At 59.8% G+C, this 18,173-nt stretch overlaps 1 protein-coding gene across 3 annotated transcripts in view; it reads right to left on the bottom strand.

Annotated features, from left to right (window-relative positions):
* LOC122390599 (CLIP-associating protein 1-B-like) overlaps window positions 1-18,173 on the bottom strand; it is an 89,338-nt gene that overhangs the window by 28,860 nt on the left and 42,305 nt on the right. For all 3 annotated transcript variants that reach the window (XM_043383715.1, XM_043383713.1, XM_043383714.1), the window contains exons 5-6: window positions 15,707-15,883; window positions 13,676-13,767 (exon numbers count right to left, since the gene is read on the bottom strand). In XM_043383715.1, the coding sequence (XP_043239650.1) occupies window positions 13,676-13,767; window positions 15,707-15,883 (269 nt within the window). The remainder of the gene's footprint in view (window positions 1-13,675; window positions 13,768-15,706; window positions 15,884-18,173) is intronic.

Genomic DNA, 18,173 nt, shown 5'->3' on the forward strand with positions numbered 1-18,173 from the left:
ACCCACCTACCCACCCAGCACTCCACACTCCACAGCGCCGCGCCGAGCGCCTCTCGAGCCGGGGCAGCCCGCAGCAGCCGCGTCACTGGACGGCGCCGACAGAGGCGGGACAGCCCGTCCACACCTCAGGCCAGCGCTCCACAACACAGTCCACACTCCACAGTCGATCCACCGGTCCACCGGTCATGGGGCGGTGTGAGGACACCGGGTCCATTTCGAACGGGCAGCGGGGACTGGTCGCCGGGATGGTCGGGGCGGCGGCAGCTCCACACACTGATTAAAACCGGTCTGACGTGGACCTCGTTTCATCTCCCCAGCACAGCTCGCCGAAGCCGTCTCGTCCAAAACCCACACATAACCGTGACTGGTATCCATAACCGTACTAATCGTAATGCCCCCTTCAGGAGGCTGAATTACAGACTGTGTGCAATGAGAATAAATAGCCTGCATTCTCCACCGGGCGGATGCGGTGATTTTGGAGCGCGGCACCCATTATGCAGATCAGACGCGGAGATGACGAGATACGACCGTGATCTGTAGAACCTCCGCAAGATCCGGTACATCGCGCAGCGGAGAAGGGGAGATCCACACCCAAAGAATCACAACGTAACAGCCGTATTTCTAAATCCTAAGTCACTTGTTCTCTAGCATGATAACACAGCTGGATGCAGCACCGTCCGCTCGCCACGTTGGCAGTGCTGGGGTAATAAACCTGCCGTAACGGATCGGCCCCGGTGGCAGTACCGACAGTGACAGGTAAGCCCAGTACCACCCGACGGCAGTCCAGGACACCAGAGGGGCACATCTGACATGGTGACAGGTGGGTCCAGCGCCGTCCGATGGCAGGTCAGGTCACCGCCCCCTCCACCAGCCGGCCGGAGGGGCACATCTGACCGGTGACAGGTGGACCCTGTACCACCCGATGGCAGGTCGGGTCCCCGCCCCCTCCACCTACTAGCCGGAGAGGGTCGGCGCACCTCCGACCGACACAGAGGGCGGCCAGAGCGGACGGCCCACTCAGCTGTCAGCCGCCGACCGTCACTCAGCTGAATAAATGGCGAGAAACGACCGCCAGGCCAAATTGGCGGAACGTCACGCTTTTTGGAGAAGGTTGGCCGACCTCTAGTCGTCGGGCGTTCCAATACGGTACATGTCACTCGGTGGCGGTCAGCACATGACCTCAAGTATAGTCTCCGAGTGTCACCTATACGCCAGTAGCAAAGGGACACCGCCGAGGTGACACCAGCGGCAGCCCGTTCCGCCCGTGACCGCCCGTGCCTCCTGACCCTCCGGTCGGCTGCCGGCGTGACTCGGCGGATGGGTGGAAGGTCACAGGACTCTCGTCAGCCGCCCGCCGGCCGTTCGTCGGCCACGAGGCCGGTATTTTCGGCTCGTCTGATGAAACCGCGCCCGGTCCGCGGCGGAGGGACGGTCACGGGTCGCCGGCAGGGTCAGAGTGGGTGTCACCACCCGGCGAGCCGGCCCGCTGGCTGCTCACCAGACGGGGCGGCACGTGCTCCGTCTCCGACTGACGGCGAGCGGCGCGGTGCCGGCTGACAGGGGTACCCGCCCGAGGGAGGGAGGGAGGGGAGGCTGACTAAACGCAGGTGACTTGGCTCGGCTCGCCTCAGTTCGTTTGGCACAGAGCACAGCGGTCAATGCCAGTCCCAGAGATCGGCGTCTGTCTCCGCCACGTCCAAACAGCGCGCTCCCACAGGTCAGGCCGTGTCGTCAGGTCAGCGCTCAGGCCGGGTGTCCCACCGCCACCCACCAGCCCACGGTGACACCGCTGCCGTGTGGTCTCCGATCGCTCCACATCGGTGGGTCGTGCCACCGTAAAGCGGCACGCGCCTCCGTGCCTGCCCATGAACTCTGCCGCAATGGACACGTGCTCGGGCAAGTGCTCTGTGCCGATTACAACCTGCCTGCCGCGTGAAGTCACGTTCTCTGTGCCTCTGTTCTGTTCTGTGCTCAGAGTAAACACCTAATACAAAGGCCAGGTAACTGAGAGAGGCCTGTCGCAGTTACAGGACAGAGTGTGCGACGAGTTCCATTGGCTAAAGTGACTGCGCGATATGCACAACACTTCACTCAGCACCCCACAACGTCCAGTATCTCACGAAAACCAGCGCCGCGAACTCGCAACATAAGACCAAACTGTATAAAATGACATGACCTCAAACCACACGTTTACGACCTCGCTCTGACCGTAATGATAATTCACACCGGCAGTTACAGCAGCACTCATCGCAACACGTATATTCCGAATTTTCCAATTGAACGACGGAAGCTGCGCACATGTTTCACGAGCACTGTCAAATGACAGTACACCGAACACCATGTCCGTACCAATCACAGTCGACATAAATACACCGAGCCGCCGGGAGCACGGCCATCGGCGGTGCCGGTGCTCCATCTAAATCGGAGCCAACGACAACGTGGGAACGGTCGCCAAACTGACATCTCATTTCCGACAAATCGCCGCCGGTTCCCGAGCCGTGTGTCCATGTCCCGAAAGCAGGCGGAACCAATGGCCTGCTCTACGCGCGTCGCACGGCGGCGGGCGGTGGGCGGCCCGGAGCGGCGGCACACACACACGGGGGCCGGCAGGACCAGCGGGCCGTGACCAGTGCGTCACACCACACGCACCAACAGCGGGATCGGTGTGTGAGGCCGACAGAAGTGGATAGCTCTCCATCCTAGTCAGTTGGACTTTTGCAGTGCTGTTTGCGGGTCGCACTAGCGGCACCACTGCCAACCGCTGAAACACATCGGCGCCGCGTTCCGCTTTTTATTTGGTCGATGACAGTGCACTGTCGGCCAGAGTGCCCATTATGCGGCTGGGCCAACCCGAGCTGGAGGACATCCACCCTAGCACAAAACCGCCGTCCGTTTCGCGCGACATAAAGCACACCGACGGCGATAAGATCACAAAAATCCACTCAACACCTCTAAACAACCCCACAACAGTCCACGAAAAACCAGCCCATCCACGCCTCTGTGTCCCGCATCCCGTAATGGGCCGATTGTGTCGGAAGTGGGGAGTGTCCCCCAGCCGCCGCACCTTGGTCCCCGCACAGCGCGACATTCCACCGCCTGCGCGCGCCACAGAGCGCGCTCGGCGGCGCGTGACGGCGGTGACAGTTCACCAGACCCGTCAATACGGCCGTCACTGCCGGCCATTGACGCCAAATGACGGGCTCCGTGTCGCCGCTGAATGGCTCAATGCCGGCTCTCGCGTGCCGCGCGCCTGCGGCCGACGGCAGCGGCGCGGTGTACGGTCGCGCCTATCAGCACCGGCTCTGGGTGGGACAGACACGGCGTCCCCGCCGGCTCTGTGTGGGACAGGCAGGCCTGACGCCCCCAACGGCTCTGTGTGGGACAGCCACGGCGTCCGGTCAGCCAAAGCACCGCGGGGCAGAGAGCCGTGAGCACACATTGGGGTAAGATAACCGCGGCACGGCACGATATGGTATGGTCCAGTACAGTACCTCAGCTGACCACGACTTGGCTTCATTACAGACCGGACCGGACCACAGCCCGGCGCAGCGCCGGCGGCAGCGATAGCCTAACACGCGTTCAATGGGACAAAGGGCTGTCTGTGGCCGATCGGCGTGCAGCTGTTGTTTCATAACTCGGACATGGATTGGACGTGAAGGCTGCCAGTGAAGGCCGGACGGACAGTGACGGACAGACGCGGCGCGGACGTCCGTCACGGTCTGATTCGAGCGATCGGACCGACTGCAGGCGAGAGGAGGTCGGGCCGAGCCGCCAGCTCCGACCCCCGTGTCCGTCCGGCCTGAGCGGTCAGCTCTGACCACCTCAGAAGAGAACACCAATACCGACTGGGACCTTTGGCTGTCCGTGACGACCCTGGCCCGTGAAGTTCATCGGGTAGCTGTGGTTATGCACGACACGGCCTTTCCCCATCCAAACAGAATGCTTTCGTAGAAGGCTTTCCCTCCGCGGCGGGGCCGACCGTGCAGAGTAGCCCGACCGCAGACGGTCGCAGCATTTCCGTCTCCCACGACCCGGGATGATGTTTTCCTCTGCCGTCTCCGGTGGGCAGTCCTCTGGAGAGCCGCTCGCCATTCAGAAGGGACAGTCCCTCTCAGCGGCTCACGGTGCGATCAGAGAATGGCAGCTCGCCATTCAAATACAGTCCTTCGCGGATAAAGAAGCGATGAGAAAGCGACACTCGCCACTCCGCACTGTAAGCTCTGCCGGTCCACGGCAGACGCGCAGGCCGACCGACGGAGACGACACTCGCGCTTCCCTCACGCCCGCCGATAAAGACGCCACTCACGGCGGCGGCGAGAGCACCACGAGTGATGACGGAGAGGGCAGTGAGCAGCGGAAGAGGGCGGAGAAGCAGAGACAGAGAGCTCAGGGAGGCAGCGAAACAGAGGGGGCGGAGCCGACGCAGAGCATTGAGGAAAGTGGCAGCCGACTGCGAGCAATCCCACTCACAAAAAACGGCTGAGACCGACCGATTACAAACAACGGGGAGAGGCGACGGTACGGCACGAGCGCCATAAAAACGACACAAGAGAGGCCGCCGGCCCGACCGCCGCACCCCGATCGGGGCACACATCTCGGAGACATCTCAGTCTAGTGTCCTGCTGGATAGAAACATCTCAGAGACATTTTCAGTCCGATGTCCCGCTGGATTGAGACATCCCGACCTGATGTCCCAGTCATACTGAGACATCTCGCTAGTCGCTACCCTAATCTATGCCTCATCACCAAGTTTTTTTTTTAACAAGCTGGTGCCCAAACAAACATCGAAAATTCCATTCTCCGACCGAGACAAGAGCATTCGCAACAGCCATCTACCGACCGATACTGCACAATACATAAAACATGTGGCGACTGGGAATGCCACGAGAGACAGAGTGACGGACGGCCTGGGAGAGAGGTAGGAGGGACGGAGGCGGCCGTGACCTGTGACCGGACCGGGAGAGGGAGAGTGCCGGCCGATGCAGGTGATAGAGCGCGCCGCTCCAGCGCCGGCGGCCGGCAGGTCAGCGCCATGTGGCTCCCGTCGGCCGGCCGGGGACGTCTGAACAGAGCCGGGGCGGCGTCATCGCTGCGCCGCAGCCGTGAATAACACCACCGTCACTGTCCGCGTCGCAGTGTTATGTGCAGTCCGCGCGACAATGGCGGAATCAGGCCGGGTATTGTCGCAGAGGTCCGGGTCGCGCCGGATCGGACACCACCCCCCAGTCGCCCATGTCCAGGGGGTATCGGTCCCGACCAGACAGACAGAGGCTCCAGTCATGACAGGTGAATGTACCGATCTATCAGTGCATGGAACGGCGGCCTGCATAACAATGCACTAACGATGATCGTCATACAATTGAGGCGGCACAGGTCAGGCCAACAGTGCCCGGCCGGGTCTCACAATGCGCTGAGAGCAGCGGACGGGAGTTCGGCACGCCGTCAGGTGACGGGAAACCCCGCATCTGTCCCGCGTCCGACCTCCGTGTCGTGAGCCGGCCGCGCGAGAGCGGAACTGTCGCCGGAACACCTGTCCGCGCGGCGCCGGCGTCTTGCTCCCGATCTGTCAGTCACATCTGGCTCCGCAGCTGGTGGAGCGCCGCCATTCGACGAGAGAAAGACATTGCAGCGTTCCAGCTGACTGGGGCGCCGCACTCTGGCCTCGTTTCTGCACGGATGGGCGCGGGCTGATCACAGGTTCGAGGGGAGCGGACAGTCTGATCACACTGGTTCGATGAAGGCGGACAGTCTGGGCACAGACCCCGAGAGGACGGGATATGATCACAGCTCTCCGCCCCAGTCAGACGAGGGGAGAGGGAGCACAGGGGAGCAGGGAGCAGGGAGCAGTCCGTTTGCTCTGTGCCGTCTGTGCCCTTTGTCGTTCCAATGGGGGCACAGGAGAGCACCGGCCTCGTCCCCGGGGCAGGGGCGGGGGTCGGCGGCGGGTGCAGCCGGCCGCGCCGACCGGCTCCCACATTAATTACCCATCCCCAGCAGCGATTGGGAAGGGGAGCGCCCCTGCCGCCAGCCGGCATCCCCGGGGATCGAACGTACCGAGCGGTAACCCGGCGAGGAGCCGACAGTGGCAGCAGCCCTGATGCAGGGCAGGGTCGCCGCGGCGACAGCCGCCAGGCAGAACCAGAAACGTCACCGCAGCTCATACACACCGTGCGTCACCCAGTCAGCGTGAATGACGTCATCTGTCCTCACGTATGCACGGCGGAGGTGCGTTAGAGAGTGAGCTTCGCCCACGGAGCAAACACGGCCTCCCAGCTGACGCCCACGCCGGCCCCGGTCGGCCGGACGCTCTCTGAATCGCCAGGTACCGTCTGCCGGCGGGCCGGGGTGCGCCGCTCAGTCCCATACGTACCGCACCGCGCCGGGGGCGGCCATCCAGCCCGCAGCAGCCCGGTCGGAATTGATTGACTCGCGCAGTCCGCGGGGAACGCACACCGGTCCGGGCGGGGGCGGGGGCAGCCGTGGGCGGCGGACACGTCCGCTGACGCCCGTCGGGGTGTGCCGCATCCACTGGATGGGTGAGTCCCATCAGTGGAAGACCGCTGCGGGTACTGACATGGCAGGAGAGGCCGCAGTCCCGGCACAACTCGTACCAGAGCCTGGCACAACATCAGCGGCAGCGGCACACCCAGCGGTCAGAAAACTCGCAGAAAACTCGGTCCGGGCAGACCTGTCGAGTTCAACGGCCCGTTTTCTCGGAACGCAGCGGGTTTTTAATCGCACCATGATACACAGGAACTGGACGAGGTAAGTGGTCTGACTGTTTCGCTGCAGAGACATAGGATTATCGCTCAGAGTGTCCAGTAGAAATCGCCGAGACAAAGAAATCCACTTGCACCTGAGGCCACACAGCTGTAAATCAATGAAGAAGGCTTACTGGGTGCCATTTTTGGAAATGCAGCTTGATGAAAGTTTCATGACTGAGAATAATCTAGTATGAATGACGTGGCGGCTGCCACCACACAACAAACATAATGTGCTGCATCGCTATCCGCTTCAGTAATATGCGCGGCAGCGGAGGACAAGAGGACTGATACAGCGCTGATCTCAGGTCCCCGCCAGGGTCATGACCAATGGCTACACCCCTCCCCTCTCGCACACAGTCCGACCTTGCCGAGTCAGTGGAGGTCAGTAACCAGCACACCGACAACCCTAGTCAGCAGAGTGTCAGCCATTCACATTGCATGGTACTCCAACCAATGCTCTCATACCTATCGTGTTTATGTTCTAATCACCAGTCGGTAAAGAGGTGAGAACAAAACCGGCGGCGGCTGCTAATGTATCGTAAACGCCATCAACTCAATGCGACGAAATACGACAGGAAACGTCCCGTTAGGTCAGATTAGACTCGGCGGCCCAGACCGGGCCGGACTGTATCAGATCAGACTCAGAACACCACCGAGACCAGACGGGTTAGGTCAGGTCATCTCCGTGACGGTCAGGTCAGCCAAGTCAGCGCCGCAAGGTAGTCAGATACAACCATTACACAACTCCTGACCGCACCAAACGACTGCGGCACGAACCCACAGCACGAGCGCTGGACGCATTAGCTCGCCTGTCGAGCCCCACACGCCAACGTGAGACAAGTATGCATGTTTTCCGGCCGGGTGCGCACCTCGCCAGAGACGGAAATTGAATGGGACATTTTCACCGCCGTGACCAATTTCCGAATGGAGTAGCTATGAGGCAACACTCGACGATAAACAATGGAGCGGCGAGGCTGCCCCGAGCGAAATACGGATGCTGTTTCCGAAAATTAGGCATGATGAAATAAGGTCAACTCCGTCAGCAATTATTTTGGGACTAAAAAAAAAACAATCTTTCGCCTTTTCAAAAGAGCTCAACCAAAGACAATGAAAAAGTCTATGAAACGAATCACTCGTAGCTCCGCGGTCATCAGACACTACGGATCCCCGCAGCCCAGCAGGACTGATGTGACTCACGTCTGACTTCCCGCGGCTCGCAGGAGCACTCCCGACTCCTCCTGCCGGGCCCGTTCAGCAGCCGGTCGAAGATGAGGATCCACTCCTGTCCCTCGTCCCAGAGCGCGCTGGGACCGCGGTGCAGCATGGCGTCCCGGCTGAGCCGCCGGCTGGCCGGTTTCGAGGTGTCCATGACGGCCGGCAGCGGCGTCACCGGCGGCAGCTCGGGCGTCACCGACACCGAGGTCAGGTCGCCGTCACCCAGCTCGTCCAGCACCACACCCTCGTCGCCGTTCTTGGCGTCATCGGAGCCGTAGGCGGGCATGGCGCCGCCGTTCGCCGCCGCACTGCGTCGGCCGCCCGCGCGCCGCGCCGTTCGCCGGCTGACTGGCTGGGCTGGCGGCGCGCGGGCGGCGAGCGGCACGGCGCCCGGCCACCGCGCCGAGCCGCCGCCGACGGCTCCCATCGGTCTGGCCGGTCCGCCGGACGATTGACAAATTGGTGAGCTGATTTATCGGCACTCAGCGTCCTGTGTGACGAGGCTCGGCACTCGGGGCCCAGCGTGACGGGAGTTGGCACGTCAATGACGTGAGTCCTCTAGCAGCTGCAGAGGCGCAGAGTGACCAGCTGTCCATCCCAGACTGCGACCTCTTCACAGCTCATGTGTCAACATGTGGCGACATAATTTCATGTCAAGATGTTTTATCAATAACATTTCCCCATAGCGACAAGGCCGTGAGAAGGTATTCGGTGACCCAGAAAGCTGACGCACATGCCCTGCGTATCCAGCATCCCAGCAGCGAGGAAGGCATCCCGGTCACGCGGGGCAGTTCCTCGGTACAGCACCCGCAGTGACTGCCGGCGTCTCGGCGGCGGCGGGCTCGTGAAGACGCAGCTGTCCGGCAGCGCGGCGCCCTGTCTCGTCAGACGTAAACAGACCGGGCCGTCCCACCCACGCAGCGCCGCTGTCGAGAGGCGGGGGCAACGCACGCGGGCGGGCGTGTAGGTGTCACTTGGACCGAGCGGCGGCTACCACCACCACCGCCAATGGCGACAGCCGTTCTCTGTGAGATGGAGAGACAGCGCTCATTTTCCAGTACTCAGAATTAAAGGTAGAGTCAGTATAAATCTCATGAATCTGCCAAGAGCAACAGACTTTTCCCAAAACTCGAGATGAGCTGTGGTTGATCGCAGCCTGCGGCGATCCACCCGGCGCTTCTGTCGCTGCCGGCGTCCCGCCCAGGGTACAATGAGGACTCCCACCCATGACCCAGGGTACACTGAGGACTCCCACCGGCCCGGCCCACTGCGCGCTGAGCTCAGCCAACCCGTCAAAGCGGGCGGAGTCGCCAGTATACCGCTATCGTCGACACTGATCCCATGTGCGAGACGGGATTTGGGGTCGTTTCGGTGCGATGATGCGCTGCAATCGCAGCCCGGAGCCGGCAGTCAAGGACTGATGGTGCCGCTCGGGCCCGCGGCCAGGCTGGGAGGTGGGGGTGCAGTGGGGCGGTCCGTGCCGCGCGGCCCCGACACCGCACGCGACACCCGATGTTTACTGGCGTGTCGGTATTTTTACACCCGTCTCCGACACGGCGCGCGCGACACGCCCGCACCGGAATAGCCGCCCGGGGAAGGGGAGCGACCGTCCCGGCCTGGGATCAGCGCCCACAGGGCAGCAGAGGGGTTGCATCACGTCAGAACGAGTGATTTAGAAACAAGAGGTGATCAGGCTGTCGTCTGGCATACTGATGATGCAAATGGACAGCCGCACATTCGAAGCACATGTCAGTTAAACACCACAAAACCATCACGTTCCCTACCTATAACTACCCAGGCTTCAATAAACCGCCAACCGAGGGACGTTCAACGTCAGTCGCCCGCCGTCGGAAACCCATCGGTTCCGGTTCCCGGCGGCGGCTGGGTTGGGCCAGCTGACTGTGACAGCTGAGCTGGCCGTCTACCAGGCCACGGGAGTGTGCTGACTACTGAGTGGTGACCTCAGGCTCAGAGCGGGATAAGCAGTAAGCACATCGTCACCACAAGCACCACTGTCTCCGACCGGGACGCAGTAACGAACGGCCCCAGTACCGCAGAACCCAGTAGACCGCACGGCATCAGCCCCAGGACAGCAGTGAACTGTCCGGAATCGTACTTCAAGGCGGCGGCCATCTGAATCGGTCGGTCGGAGCCGTCAATAAACACAGCTGGTGACCACCACTCTAGAGGCCTAAAATCGCCACACGACCATTCAGGACAGGCAACTATCCTATTCTCCACGGGGACTGAAACTTCAGGCCATCTTTTAAAACGCAACAAAGCAGCATTCAGTCTATTTCCTCAATACGTTCGAAACATCACCTCGAATTCCGTGAATACGCTGTCCGGATCTCTGAGGATCATGTGACGGCAGAGTGCTGCGCCTGGGAGCGCGGCTGGCCAGCCTTGACCACACGAACTGACCGTTCTCGGACCAGCGGCCGCTCATACCCTCAGACAGCCACCCATTGTGCTGGGCGCACCCACGCCAGTATTCTCCGGTCCGTGCACCGCAGCCACTCCCAGAAACATACGCGTCACGACCGGCGCGGCGACCCAACAAGCCTTGGGCAGCGGCAGTGGCGGTGGCAGCGGTACGGACCTGGCACCATCCGGTGCACCGCCGACCGCCGCCGCTGGCAGCAGCCGCGGCGGCGGTAGCGACGGCGGCAGCGGAGCGTCACAAATTGTCGCATTTCGCCACACGGCGAAAGTGACGCGATCGACAGCAGCCGGCAAATGGCCGATCGGCGGCCGCGACTTTTTGTGCCGGCCGGCTCACGATCTGCGCCGGCTAATTCTCCGTCGGCCGTTCACTCACGACCCGCACTGAGTCCGACCCGGCTCTCTCAGCGCCGGCCGGCTCACGGCGGCCAGCACAATGGCCCGGTGCCCCCCTGGCCGCCGCCGAACAATGCCGCGCGCCGGTAGGCGGCTCGGTCGGCCTGTCAGTCGGCTAACCAGACGACACGGGCCGTCGGTCGTGCCTCGCTCAGCGGGCTGCTGATGAAGCGGCGTGTACCGGACCGGCGTGGGCCCGTTCCAGTGGGCCCACGCCGGCGGCCCCGCCCCGATCAGGACAGCAGTTGTGTACCGCCGCGGCTGACGGGCGGCGCTGGGGCGGACTAGGCACAGCGGGAGGACATGCCCGGAATATTCAGCAGGGGATTCTGGCCCAGACGCATGAACTAACACACAGCGGGACTGTGAAATGGAGATACAGTGTAAGCTGTTTCGATAGAGATAATCAGCTCAGCGTCCAGTCCCAGAAAAAAACTGAGTCTACGTAAGTCACTGAGGTGCATCTATAACTCCCCGACACGTTTACAAAGCGTTTGCAGCCCCGTCTTATTCATTCTCCCGCCGAATCGGGTCGGCCCAGGCATCATCTCTGATACATGCCGCACCACTGAACGATGCCGTCACTTCGCGCGTCAGCCCGCCGTACACCGACACGTCTGATGTAAACCGTGTCGCACTCATCCCTGACGCATCTCCCAAAACGACCGCGCCCATAATGCGCGACAGTTCACCCGTTGGGAGGGGTGGGGGAGAGAAGCACGTGACCGTTGTCCAAGGTAGCGTCCATCAACTACATCCATCAGCCAGCCCTCAGGTCAAAAGGCGGGGGAGGGAGGAGAGCACGTGACCGGTGGCCGAGAGCATCCTGAGGCCATCACGTCCATACGGCACTGCCGCATAATCACAGCAGCATCGTGCTCCGTTAAACCAAACGACGCACGTCGCGGAGGGCGAGTCGGCGGCGGCGGACACCGGCGCACAATGCATGGCCATTGTTGGCCGGGGGGCGGAGACAGAGGACCGGCGGACGGCCGTCGGCCCGGCGAACAGCGCGGGGCGGCGAGGCGCACACCGCCGGGCCCTGTAAGGAGCGGCACGGAGCTGGCCCCGAGAGGACCCTGCCATATTAGCCGAAGACCGACACTGGCACCGGCGCCGACACAGAGGATCGGATGGCGCGCAAACCATGCAGCGGCAAACGCATGAATCATTCATATTTCATAATCTTGATGTTGATGCAAACACTTTACAGGAGACCGGCCGTATAAGGAGACTAGATAGACTATATATAGACTATATGGTTGATAAGACGGCATGTTGACGTCCAACAGCCACAAATATCTTCTGCTTCTCTCCGGACCTTGGTAATTCTGTGAAAGGACGATCCTTGACACGCATCAAACACAGAGGCGCGCCTTCCATTTCTTTTACAACATATCGCTTCCTAACATGGTGGGTGGTTAATCACTTTATACAATATCGCAAGGGTAGACATGCAGCCACACTCAGTCTGTTCAGTAGCCCTTCATTGAGCTGTGCCCGCGGAACGCTCACTTGGTTCGTGACGCAGCCGCAGCGCCACCTAGTCTGACACGACATTGGCGCCACTGTCCCACAGCGGCTCCGCAGCATCGACAAGCCGGCGGCTGACATTGGTCGCGCAAAGAATCACAAAAATAAATATGACGTGTGTCTGCCAGCAGGACATGACACGACGTTCCGGAACAACGTGCTCGTCTGAATTTGGTCATAAAGACTAAACTGTTTTTCTCATTCACACGAGTTGGGAGCGAAAAAGTGCTGCTCTCCCTCAGAAGCGGTGTTGGCGGCATTGCTCCACTTACCTCACAATTTAACCCAACGGAGCACGCCTGGTTCAAAGCCAGTCACATGAACTGTGGGAGCGTATCGACCCGTCCCCTTGTAGTCCGACTGACCACCCTCTACTGCCACCAATCAATAACGGCCAAACCACTGCAACTGATCAGTTACGCGAGTCGAACGTCGCCGACACACTGCGCTTCGATGTCTAACAACGATGACGCATCGGCGAAAAAAAAAACATGCACTGCCATCACTCTTCAAAAGCCTGCACCGCCCCCATACCAGCTGTGGTCCCGTCACAACAAACCCCCACCTCCCTCCCCCGCCCCTCCGGCGCGCCCGTGTTCGGCGGCCATTCCGCACGCGGTGCGGCCCAAACCCCTCATATCATTGCGGAAGTGCGTTCATGCCGAACTACCGCTGCTCGCTCATTAATCAATATCACGCTCGCCAACGCCCACCGGACGAATGGCCCGCACGTAAAATGCCACCGGTCCCATTGGATTTGGCGCCGCCCGCGGGGTGCCGGGGTGAGAGCTTGAGCCGAGCACAACAGCTGTCCGCCCATTCAAAGCTGGCCTGCCACCTAGCGGGGAGAAGGCAACTCCGGCTGCCAGGCCGACCGCTAGATGTCCGCTGACACCGCGGTGGCGGCGACTCCACCCAGACTCCCACGCCGCTCCTTTACGGTCAGGGGCCGGCCGACATCACCCATCTGGTTCGTTGAGCGCATCTGTGTGCAAAACTCGGACGATCCGGCTATCACGGTTCAGAGTAGTGAAACGCTGCAGCCTTACCGCCGCCACCAGCCAGCCCTGGCCGCCCACGCACGGCGCCGCGGGCCCCCAACAGGATGACCCCAGTCACTGCTGAGTGCTGACGGCCCCGCTGCCGGTCCCGCCGCGGTCGGTGTGCCGGCGCGCGGCCTTGGACCGGCTCGGGCGCCGCTGCGGCCAGGCTGTCTGTGGCACATCAGCGCTGACGTACCGCCGACGGTCAGCCGCTGCCGAGACCTGACACTGCAGCTATCGCGGATCTTTGTCCCCCCGTGGCGCTAGCCGAGTACTCACTGTCAGCGGCGGGTCCCAGCGTCAGCGTGGCGGTTGGCATCATTTGGCCCGACTCCTTCACCTGGTCAAACGTGGCCATCAGCGGCCCCAGTCTGAAACGGGACGGGGGACAGCGGTCAGTTTATGTTACAGGTCAGCGAACAGCCCACCGGTCACGGTACAGATCACCGGTCACGGAACACTACCTGCCGACTGCCACACCAAATAGGAGCCAAGTGGTCAAATGGGCACCACTGGCCAGTCGGACTTCACAATACACACACCACTGCATCGGTCAGACACGGACACAGTCCCCGTGCAGCCCTTCCGCCAACAGCGGCCTGCGGCGGGGCGGCAGTGGCGCAGTGGCGCACAACAGCAGCACTCTGCCTACAGATCGGCATCCCACGCAGGGGAGCTGTGTGTGCACACACAGCTGCGTTACAGGGCACCGACATCAAACACAGGTCGCTCGCCCAACGCGTCAGGGTAGGTGCCAGTATATAGCTGCGTTACAGGGCACCGACATCAAACACAGGTCGCTTGCCCAACGCGCCCGGGTGGGTGCCCTGGTATTCGACCAAACGCACTGCCGTATCGTCCTGATGTACGAACGTAGGCTCGTTCTCATGACATGCACGCCCCAAGTCGCACGTTGCACCGTTTTGCATTTATCACCGCGTGGAATATGCATGTGTTCAGCTTTTGCACGTCATGTGTTCTCATGTTCTGCAGTGCGTCACGGGAGGCACCCATTCACAGTCACTGCTGGCTGTCGCTCTCCCATCAAATACCACTCGTGGTAACTGGTAAGGGTTACGGACACTGAGCGGACGGTGGAGCCACACCTGCCGGGACCGGCTAGTTGGCAGGTCTCACCTGCACACCGACACGCACACACATAGCACAGAGCGCAGCTGGCTGCTGAAACGGCGCCCGGTGACAAGCTGTCAGACCAACACACCGAAACCACCGCAGCCACTGCCCTCCCTCCCTACCTCTGTAACACTTATTGTTTATTGTTTATTGAACACTTAAAAACTCATCCATACAACATGGCTATTCTTGAGTTCGTGTCATAGGAGTAGGAGGAAACTTCCACCGTCACTGTCACCGCCGGCGTCACAGTCGCTGCCCTCTGCCCTTCTCCTCGCTCTGTAACGCCACCGCCGCGGGGCTATCGTCCCATCTCCTGGACTGCACGCCCGATGGCCGCCGACAACGGAGCGCAGCGTCCCACACAGGAAGCACGGTCGACCTGGGACCGCCACCACCCGCCCCGCCCCCATCCGCCGGCAAAGGAGACAGCGGACACACGGGGGAAGAGTTGAGTCTGAATCGAAACGTTCCAGTTGTGATGTAATTTTGACGAAAAGTAACATAGCCGGCGTAAGGGAATACAACAAACAGCTTTATGCATCTGTTAGCTTGTGAGCTTTTTCATATCAATTGCCAGCGGACACCAAATAACACATTGTTAACAGACCACAGACATCGTCATCTGACATCACCCAGACAATCACCCGTGATGAAACGTTCCGATCCTCCCAGTGAGTGAGCAGTCCCCGCGGGCGGCCGTTACCTCCCTGCGTTCCGTCAGCACGCGCGAACCCAGTGGGATCGGGCGGACGGAGATGGCCGGCCGATGAGGGAGGAGCGCGATCCGCCTGATAACCGCGTCAGACGGATGGTTTACAACACCACCGAGCACACCGAATGGCGGCATCACTCACGGGGTATCAGAGATAGGACGGGATGAGATCTGTCACATCATGGCGAGATTCACCGACGGCCGACCGTAGACACCGCACGGAACTGCACTTCACCGTACCCAACACACAGCCCACTAACAGAAAACAGGACTCACACAAACACACACAAACACGGCCTAATACTCAACAAACCGGCGACAGCCTACAGCATAGCGCACAAAGCCGGCATTCACGAGCAGATGCTACATCGACACCACTATCTGAGCTTACACAACACTTCCCATCACTTCGCCACCCGTCGCCTCTTCCCTGACCCCTCCCTGGCGGCGTCGGGTCTTACTTGGCCGGTGGGACGCTGAACTTCTTCTGCAGGTCGAGCCGCACCCGCTCGCCGACGTGTTTGTAGACCTCGACGAGCGTGTTGAAGGCAGTGTCTCGGACGGGCGCGGCCGGGTCGCTAAGCAGCTTCACCACGGAGGGCAGCAGCCGCGACAGCTGGATGGCGTGAGCGCCGTGACTGGAATGGAACGGCGGGAGGGTTAGAGGCGGGATGCGACCGGAGGGACGGAGACCGCGCCGACAGCGAGTGCTACACATCAAACGAAACATTACTGCCTACCATTGATTGTGACAACTCACAAAAACTAACTATATTCCGCATTTACTTGTCGTTATAGTGTTACATTTGCTTTTCTTTCAGAAACCGCACCCAACGACAGCTCAAAGTCAGCATCCCGTGGCTCGTGTAAATGAACACAGCTGGGCCGGCCTCCTCACGGCATGGTAGCGCTGTGCTTATGTCCTGGGTCGGCAGCGGGGGCTGTACATTACGGGAACGATCGCGGGTCGTCCGCCACCGGCCTTCCCAGAACCCCTGAACCGGACGGGAGCTGCATCGCCGGCTTATACTCAGCAATGACTGACAAACTGCCGTGTTTGGCCGCAGAATCGTTACACAAATCCTCAGCTTTGAGTAGGGCATCGATAATGTTTGTAACCGCACTTACGTAACAATCTGTCGATCTGCATTCCATTATTTATAATTCAACCTTATCAACGAAGGTATCGCACGACTTATCAGACACGACGAATGTATGCCGAACTTAAAACACTTCAAAGCAATGTCACAGCAAACGAGTGCATCATTTCCTCCAGCCTTTCAAGCAGCCCTGGTCCCAGACTCAACTCCAAAGCGAATCCATGTTGTCGCTTTAAACCTTCCTATAAACGCAACCTATACCAATCAACCCGGCAGAACCCCGGCCGGCATTGCGGCACCCCGTGTATCAGAGTCAGCTCCGCGGGTTGTCTGTCACAGCTGTGTGAGCTGTGCGCCAGTACAGACGGCGCAGCTGCGGCGCGCCGGCGACAAAAAGTGACGCGCACGGCATGGCGACCTCTGACAGAGGCACTGTCCTCTGGCCATCTGCCGCACACGGTCCGACGCCAGGTTAGCCCGCAGACGGTCCAACGCCAGGTCAGCCCGCACCGCCTCAGCTGCCGGCCTGCTCAGCAGTTACAGTCGCATTGTCAAACGCCGGACAGATGGCCTGTCTAGCGGTCACGCAGACGGTCAGAGGCGGCCCGTCACGGTCACCGAAACAGTGGGCCGTCAGACCGCTGGCCCGTGGACCGGCCCGCACACAGCCGCCGGCCGGCCGCTGCCAGCGTCAGGTGTGCTCGAGATGGGGCTCGGACCGTGCACGCAACACCTCCCCGCCCCGCCTGCGCCACCGGCGGCGCCCGGTTACACCACCCGGTGCGCCGCCGCCTCCGTCCGCTCACCGCCGGCGGCGGTCTGCACGGCGACTGCACACCGCAGTCTAGAGATGCCCTTTTTGAACCCGCAAACCCGCTTTCTGCGGGTTTTCAAAACCCGCAGGGTTTTTGGCGGGTTCGAGAAGCAAAACTTGTCGTGTGGCGGGTATTTGGCGGTCAGACTTTAGTACCTATAATTTTTTTTTATTTTTTTTTAGATGCAAAACACAATGCCAAGTTCATTTGCTCAGGTTAACAATACAATATTCATCAAAACAACTTTTAAAACAGAACCAAATATAAAAAATATATCAAGGAAGCACATTTCAAATGCAAAACTGAAAACAACCAGCAATAGCATCCACAGTCTAGCAATGACCAAACCAGGGTACAAACAACAAACTACAAAGCATAAATAAATGCTGATGAAAGGCGAAAGCATTCCATAAAACATAAAAGAACCTGAAAGCAAACTTATAGGAAGCTGAACTGAAGTCTATGTGCAGTGTGCACTAGATATACATTATGGAAGAACCCAGACTAAAATGAGATGTTGATGTTGAAAATCAGAGCAAATGCCACATGTTACTTTATTTGCGTCTGGTCGGCATAAAAAAGAGCTAAACAAAATTTGATGCAAATTCATTGATTACCTATCCTACTCTATGTTCTGTCCCACCCTATATTACGAAAATAACACACCAATTACCTGCAATTACCCTTACAAAAAAATCAAAATATTGACTGGCATGCGGCCCAAACATAACGCAATACAATACTGGCGCACTTTCGACATTCTGACAAGGATTGGCATTTGACTGCGTCAATTTTGGTCTCTGAGGCGAAGGAAAGCTGTCATTGATGACGCAATAATAATTTTACAATCAATTTTTCTGTCTTGGTTTTTGAATACCTCAAAATAGCAGTTATACATGTTACAAAACCACGTAGCTGGTCGCATTTATTTCTTTTGTCTTTTTACGTCCTTATCATTTGTATGCCGATTGCCGAGAGAGGATCAGCCGGAGAGCATTACCAAGACCAACTAT

This window comes from Amphibalanus amphitrite, unplaced genomic scaffold (genome assembly GCF_019059575.1).
Source record: "Amphibalanus amphitrite isolate SeventyFive unplaced genomic scaffold, NRLGWU_Aamphi_draft 000402F_arrow, whole genome shotgun sequence".
In the NCBI taxonomy this organism is placed as follows: Eukaryota; Metazoa; Arthropoda; class Thecostraca; order Balanomorpha; family Balanidae; genus Amphibalanus; species Amphibalanus amphitrite.